Below are 7,813 nucleotides of genomic sequence, written 5' to 3' on the forward strand. Positions count from 1 at the left end.
AATCAACGGGGTCTCCTTGGCGTGCAAACCAATGAATATGCTGCTGAGGGGTCCGTGCAAGGAGCCGCGTTCTAACGTACCTCGTAGGGAAAACATCATTCCCACGATGTTATTCAGGAGGATTAGAGGGAACTGAGTGCTGTGACACTCATACTCGTAATCTACACCACAAACTCTATGCTTCCTCACAGGTTTCACGACTACGTCTGCTTCGTGACATGCTGATTTTAATCTTCTCGGATAACACTGCAGAGAATATTGTTTGTCAGATTTGGACGTTGCTACACAACAGATTTGAGAGCGATTTCCGTATAGTTGTCTTATATTTGCTGTGATTGACTGAGACCGTGACTGCATAAAAGCCCTACAAAAGTCTTTGAAAATGTACGTATCAGTTGAAGGAGTCCCAAGCATCTTTTTTAGGGAGCAAAGAAATACCATTACCTAATTATCGAAAGATGGCCTCCGACACCGCATTTTCCTACGAGGCACCTAGCTACATGTTACGTTTGCTGCCCAGGAAAAAGCGTCGCGTTTACGAGTGGATGAACGATCAGTGGGCTGCTTGCGCCGTCTCTAACGGTCATTAGCAGCCGCAGTGCGTATGCCTGCACTATCATACCTAACACGTTGTTAGGCGCCTCGTAGAGGAATTCGATCGACAGGGCCATTTTCAGTGCAGTTACAGGGAAATGAACGTGGTCGCACCCATAATTATGATCTATCTTTTCGTGAAGATGTCCCAACATTGTCATATTCTTGGTACACTGCTTTTAGAGACGAATCTGTTTACATCGAAAATTTGACATGAAATCTTTCTATTCGAGCATACTCACACAAATATAAATGACTGAAAAATTTAGCATGAATATTTCAAGTTTCTTATTTATCCAGAATACATTAACACGTACCAATCACCTTCACTCTTTGAACGATCAAATAACTACAACATATTGTTTCCGAAAGCAATCACAACGTCACAAACATAACTTAGCAAAAAATTTCTCTCCACTGATCACGTTCGTTTCTGGTAACATGTGGTAAGGTAGCTGGTGAGAGTGTTCTGGATCTCGTTGACTCGCGCGAGCTGTATCAACACTTGCGACAGTTTTTCCGGTTCACAGTTCTGATGCTCCGTGGATTCACTGGAATGAATGTTTCCTGATTATTCCAACGTTAGCTTTTCACCTTTTTTTCTAAAATGTTACGATTCACAAAGGTTCTAGCAACTCGAGAAACTTTCTTCTCGTTTTTCATGCCAGACATGTTTGGCTTTTTCAAATATGGGGATATTTCATATCATAAACATAGCATAAGTATTTCATGCACTATACGGACAATAATTTTGTTTTTTGAATTTTTAAATTTTTTTTTTGAATACGCGCACAAAATAATACGGACTATGAATGAATGAACATATACATGATAGTAGCAATTGCACTAGCTATTCTTCAATTTTCCTGCGTTCGGTTCTTTTCTTTTTTCTTCAGAATAAGCGCCGCTTTTTTCTGCCCAGTGCTTGGATCTATATAGCTGCTCACTAGGATCACGAGTGAGCCAGGCATGCATCTCATACCTGCAGAACCTTTCACAGATCAAACTTTTCGTCTTCAGCAGTCTGGGAACGACAAAAAATAGAATTGACAGGAGGAGGGAGCAGTTATCGATCAAAATATTTTGGATATGTGAAAAGACTAGAGGTTATTTACAACAACTATATATTAGGTCGGGGCGGGTGTAGCGCAGTCGGTAGTCGATTAATGTGTTCCGCTGGCCGCACGATCGATCGGAGGTTCAAGTCCGCCCTAGTGCTCATCAAGCCTTTCATCCCTCTAGGTCGATAAACTGGTACCAGACTTGTCTGCGAGGTAGTCATGTGTAGGCCAGTTACACGTCCGTGAACCTCAAACTATTCTGAATTGGAGTGAATGTGGTGGTGCACCTCAAGCAGATTGATTGACGCCAGACACACGGACACTCTGCATATTAGGTCGGACTAATGCTAATTAGGGGCGAAAAAGTACAGAATGAAAAGTTCTAATCGCTTCCACATTAGATGACAACTTTTTGAAAGAACGGCCCCTTTAGAAATATCCGAAATGGATCTGAAGAGAATAGCAGCTGAAACAACTAGTAGCGAGGAGCAGAGAGTAATCTTGGGAAGAAAAATCCTTCAGATTAGACTATTCTTCCAGGTAGAAGAAGATCTCAAAAATGACTGAGTCAGGAAGCTAAGCGCTCTTCCTAGGAGCGCGTCACATGCCATAAGAGCGGAGTGTACCCTCTGACTGGTTTGGCCTCGAAAGTAACCTCAGGAGTGCGATCGCAGATGGCACCATAGCGTACAACGCTGTGAGGTTCAGCGGCCTCCGATCGGTGGGAGATATGTAGGCTGACAAGAAGTGCAGCGACCACAAATAACCAATATTCAAAATTTCATAATTTCTGCTATTTTTATTAAAGTGATACTATATAAAATTCGCTAAGTACTATTGCTTCAACCTAATACTTTGTGAAAGTTGGAAGCGCTTTCGTTCCAATGTGAATTTACTTAATTTTCTAAATTATGGACTTTCCAAATATTCAAATTAGTCTTGCCTTAGTAATGGTTTGTATCGTGGAAACGGGGGCTCGCTTTTTTTGCTCCATTGATCCGTGAAGGTCATTTGTGAGAAGCTGGATGGAACAAGTAGGAGGACGATGAGGCTCACCAATACGGACCGCATAATTCTCTGAAAATATGTACATCTCTGGCATTGCGCCTTCGTTGAGAGCGTAAGCGAGTGATTGGCGAACTCAAATACATTTTTATAGTGAGTTAGTAATACTCTTGCTGGTCTGCGTAAAGAGAATTACACAGATCGGCAGTGAATCATACTACTTTCACTAGTTGAACAGTTCTACACTATTATATGACAAAAAGAAGAAGTAGGAAGGGGATGAATAGAACAATTTTGAAATGTGAAATTGCACATCTCGATACCTCAATTCTATAACTGAACGGTTACGGCAACCGGGAATGAGCGGGAATCCGACATCCTACCATGCTCCGAAATTTCAAATCCAATTTCCTCTCACCGACGTACTTTACGCAACGCAGACATTTCCTCACGCACCATATCCCTTCTTCCTTATTCTGATCCAATCGAGAGCACATCGCCGTTGTCCGGTTCAAGAACTTTGGCGCCGACTGTGTATGCATGTGTCCACAAACTAAATTTTAAAGACATCATTCCACGAATCTGGGGTGCTACGGGTTTCAGCCGGGTAATGCCTAAACGGGTTGTAGATTGTGGGGAAGAAGGTGATTCCGTCCATTCCTCCCTCCTATCAGTGGAAACGGACGACCCCGAAACGCTGCTTCACACTGTTGCAATGCGCAGCCACCTGAAACCCGTACCACCCCAGATTCGTGGGGTGATGCCTTTGATGGTCATGAGATACACTTGTTAGACAATGGGGTTCATGGAATGTGTCGGACAGCTAAGTATAACCTAAAGACCCCTAGATACCCTAAGAATGTGAAGTAACAAATTTTGTTTTTACAGTTCCTCTGATTTTTCAATCGAATTACCAGATCGAATTTTTTTATTTTTGAAAAGCGGTGTAGAATGTCCTAATTTAGGAGATCGCAAGGTGTTGCAAGCTCTAAAAGCAAATTTCGTTGTCCCCATCGTATGCTATTGGTCAAACCTTACACTAAGGATAATTTAGGAGAAGAAGTCGTCTTCAGCAGAGTAAGAGAAGATCCTGTAAAATATATTTCAATAGTGAATAATTACGAATATCTGGTTATTTGAAAACAACAAGGGAATCCCTAACCAATTTAACAATGCGGTAAACATTGACTAATTCTAGATTGCTCGCTCGAATATCCTAATCAGAACATAAAATGACGAGGGATTTTTTTCAGCACAGGGTTTAATACGGTGGTGACAACAAACTTCGTGGTGTTGCCTTAACATTACAGGAAAAAAGTAATTTATCGTTTGAAAAAAGTCAATAGAAAAAAGCAACTAGTAGTCATTAGTATAAAATAGTAATAGCAACCTTTAATATAGGATGATATTAGAAGAAGATAAAAAAATAAAGTTTCTGGCATATCAGTACGCTTAGAATGCGCCAACGCCTTTGGCGACAACTCGGAATCGTTGAGGTTTACGGACGCGTGTTGGCCTACACAATCGCTTGTTCTATGTACTGCATAGAAATTTATAGATAGATACTTATTTGAATGTCCACAGTTCTTTATATCTCTAAAGGAGATTCTATCTCGAAAATAAAAAAAAAAAACGGTTTTATATGTGACACTGAAGAAATTCTCCGACTTTTCGATATTCAGCCATAAGTGAACTAAGAGTCGTTTTTTTTTCTAAAAATACCAAGTACTTTAAAGATAGCAAGAGTTTGTGGTGATAAAACGGCCTCAATTTCACTTGTTTTTCTTCCTACTGCTCTTTGTTTTCGTTTATTAAATTATTGTTGGATGGACGATAGAGCGCACTAACTGCTTAAGCGGTCTAACTCGAACACCGCGCATTTCTTTAATCCAAGATACAGCTTATGAGAGTCCCTATAGCGGGAGGATTAAGTGACACCAGGAGCACAGGGGCTTGTGATCTCAGTGAACGCTCGCATGCGCTCTGAAAAGATGAGTGCCGAGCTCCGCCTAGCGTCTAATTGCGAGGGAGAAGACCACAAGGGTTTAGCGGCTTGTTTACTTTTGCTGCAACTTCCACAACCTGTTTGCAGGATCAATTACATTTTCAGCGGGAAAAGCCGGGTCTACATATTCATCGATATATGACCCATTTCCCCCCTCCCCGAAGATCTAATGAAGATTGCTTTTTTATGGGTTTCGAGTCATAAAGTAACGGGTCTGGCGCAAGTAGCGCAGTGCCCAAGGAGAACTAGAAGTACAATCTTTGAAAATTACAGGGGATTTGGTTGTTGTACGCGTGCGTCTCAGAGATCGTCTGGATTACTGTAGCATGACGATACCTCATATCTGAAGTTTTTCTTAGAAGGATTCATAGAGGAGCTACTAATTTTTCATGTGTGTCGCGCAGTTTGTAAGAGATTCCACTGCGACTACACTGCCGATGAATCCTGGAGTCAACCAAGCTTTTGTCATCCATCCAGGGTCGATAGATTGTAACCAGACTTGTCTGCCAAAATTAAAACATGAACTGATACATCAGCCAGCCACGCAGGTCATTGTGTAGGTCTGAACACTTCCATAAACTTTGAATGATTATAAAAGTTGAACTAGAACGCGATGGCGTCCCAAGCGGATTATTCAAGGGGAACACTTTATCTTTTATCCCTTATCCGAACTAAGTGAACTATCAAAGAGTCAAAAAAACTCAGTTGTCCTTCTTCTGAGTGTTGACGGTGCAAAAAGGACATGGTGTGAAAATGAATGCTTAAAATAAAAGTAACACTAATTACAGCTATTTAGAACTAATATCACCCGAAAATGCTTGTCTGGCTCTAACGCTTTAACCCGCATTTTTCCCACGCGGGTAATGTTTTGCTTATGCTGTCACGAGGCGTGGAGTAAAACAACGAGAGCGATTTTTTAAATCCCTTTTTTTAAGGGGTTATATTATTACCGTGCCAGTGCAAGAGATAGTACCATCTTTCTCTGTCTTCTTTGTCTGCATCCGCTCTTTCCCAGATCTTCCTATCTACTTCAGTTTGAAAGCAACTGAAATGTTTTCCCAAGCTCCACTTGCTATCTTTAGATGATATTTCTATTCAGCTCTTGGACTGCTGATAGGTACGGCGACTCGACGACTGAGCTAATGCGTCACAGCTGGGCCGCACGAGCCAAAGACGACCATGCACTCAAAACTGAGCCCGCGAAGCCTTGCTGTAGGACAATAAAAGAAGATTTTGGAGAGCGAAGAGCAGCAGTTTTAGCTGAAGCTGCAGAGAGAACAACAGGCGGGCGAAAAAAAAAACGTAAGAAAATTCAAGGAGCATGAGAGATAAAGTCAGAAGACGTGCAGGAAAAATGAAATGCTGCTGAAAAGTTAAAAAGGTAAAGCGGGTACTTTCTTTACGTTTCTTTACTTTTCAAAGAGTCTTTACGACCTCTCAAGAGGCTGGAAGTTTCGAAATTGAAATTGAGGCTAGAAATTGTGCAGAAAGTTTCCGTATCAAGCAGGGAAGTTTCACATGAGAAGATTTCGCGTAGTCTTCTTATGGGGAGTCACCGAAGCACCAGGTGAGTGATACACGCAATTACACGATTGCGTGCCTGAAAATTTGACAAGATGCTAGATTCATTCGCTACGTGGGTGTTGCCAAATCACATGTTGTTTAGCAAGTCTCCTTTAACTTCTTAAAAACAACGTGAGGCAGAAGTAGGTCCCAACTGATCATCCAAATTGTAGCATCAGAGCTCTCTGATCAATTGCTGCGAAGTGAGAAACTAGGATTTTTCTTTGCCATTCACGCCTTCCTGCAACGTTATCTGTAATTTGTAGGATTCAATTCCCTGAAATGGGAGACTGTTTAAAATCATCTCCACTGCACATTTTCAGAGTTCGTTTTTTTACCGCGCAGTTCTAGATCTTAGGGCTTCTGCTCAGCATGTAGGGTCCTAACGCTGGTCAAACATGAAACAATTTCCTATTTGCAAATGTGTTGCTGATTATGCTATGAAGAAAGAGAGCTGGTTTGTCCGTCTCTACGTCCGATCGACGCGAGTTCCCACGTACATTCGAAATGTACCCCATACGTGGTTAATTAAACAGCTCCGTTGCATAGCTTTCTTCCCCGCTCCCTCTTCGTACACTCCACACTACCGTACCACATGCAAAATATCAAGATAGACTGTATGATTGAACCTGGAACGAAGTATTTGGACGGAAGGGCAAAGCAACTTCGGCGGTGCTGAAGCGAGTGGTGGTGGGAGCGCGACAAAGCGACGTGGGCTGATGCCTGAGGCATAATTGAATTTTCTTTTTTTCGAACATATGGAATTGTTAGCTGAGTTCGGCTATGCAGATAATCAATGATGCTGACCACACGTATACTTTAAATTCTTAAACGATTGATTCTACCTACCAAAAAACATTCTCCTTGCGAATCTCCTCCTCTTAAAGGCGATAGAATATGACGAAAAACTTCGCCCGTGGTGGTATTTGTGGGTTTCAAGATTTCGAGAGCCGTTTGAGGTAGTATTTTTTGCCTGTTTTCGTACAAACGTAATACGTCATTCTAAAGCCAACCAGCGTACTGTACAAATATTCGTAAAAAATTGTGCAAAAAAGTCAGCAATGTATTTCAGTCTTCGAAGCGATATTTTTTCGTTTTCGACAAGCGTGATCTCATTCAAATATTTCACTTATATTTTAATAATGTTTTTCAAATACAAACTGATGTGAGAAGTTCGCTGCGGAATCCCTTTGCTCCACATTACGAAATTTCTGAAAAAAGCGAGACCTATTGGGTTTCTACAAGGTCTTCGTTCACTTCCTACATTAAGGAAAAATTCAAAAACGATTTTAAGGTCAGACACTCTTTTGAAACGTTTAATATCCAAATAAAATAGAAATTCATGGAACAGTGTTCGTATGTACTGATCAGATTCGTACATCACATCTTTTCGACTTTTGATTGAAGTCTGCAGAATTCTGGCATTTCTCCGCTAAAATCCGCGGATCTTCCACAATCCCCGACAACAGATAGGGATACGGTAGGTGGTGGTTGAGAGGATGTCATCATGGATGAGTTCCGGGTTTCGATTGTTAGAAGCCTATACCGTCGGCTGCTACTCGAAGAGCAGAATCGAAGGGAATTA

At 41.4% G+C, this 7,813-nt stretch overlaps 1 protein-coding gene across 1 annotated transcript; it reads right to left on the bottom strand.

Moving 5' to 3' along the window:
• Positions 1-1,015: 1,015 nt before the first annotated feature.
• RB195_001321 (uncharacterized protein) lies at positions 1,016-2,726 on the bottom strand (the record flags this gene model as incomplete). Its single annotated transcript, XM_064198051.1, has 2 exons — positions 1,016-1,145; positions 2,599-2,726. 2 exons carry the CDS (start codon positions 2,724-2,726, stop codon positions 1,016-1,018), a joined length of 258 nt encoding a protein of 85 aa, XP_064053932.1.
• Between the last annotated feature and the right edge of the window lie 5,087 nt (positions 2,727-7,813).

This window comes from Necator americanus, chromosome IV (genome assembly GCF_031761385.1).
Source record: "Necator americanus strain Aroian chromosome IV, whole genome shotgun sequence".
NCBI lineage: Eukaryota > Metazoa > Nematoda > Chromadorea > Rhabditida > Ancylostomatidae > Necator > Necator americanus.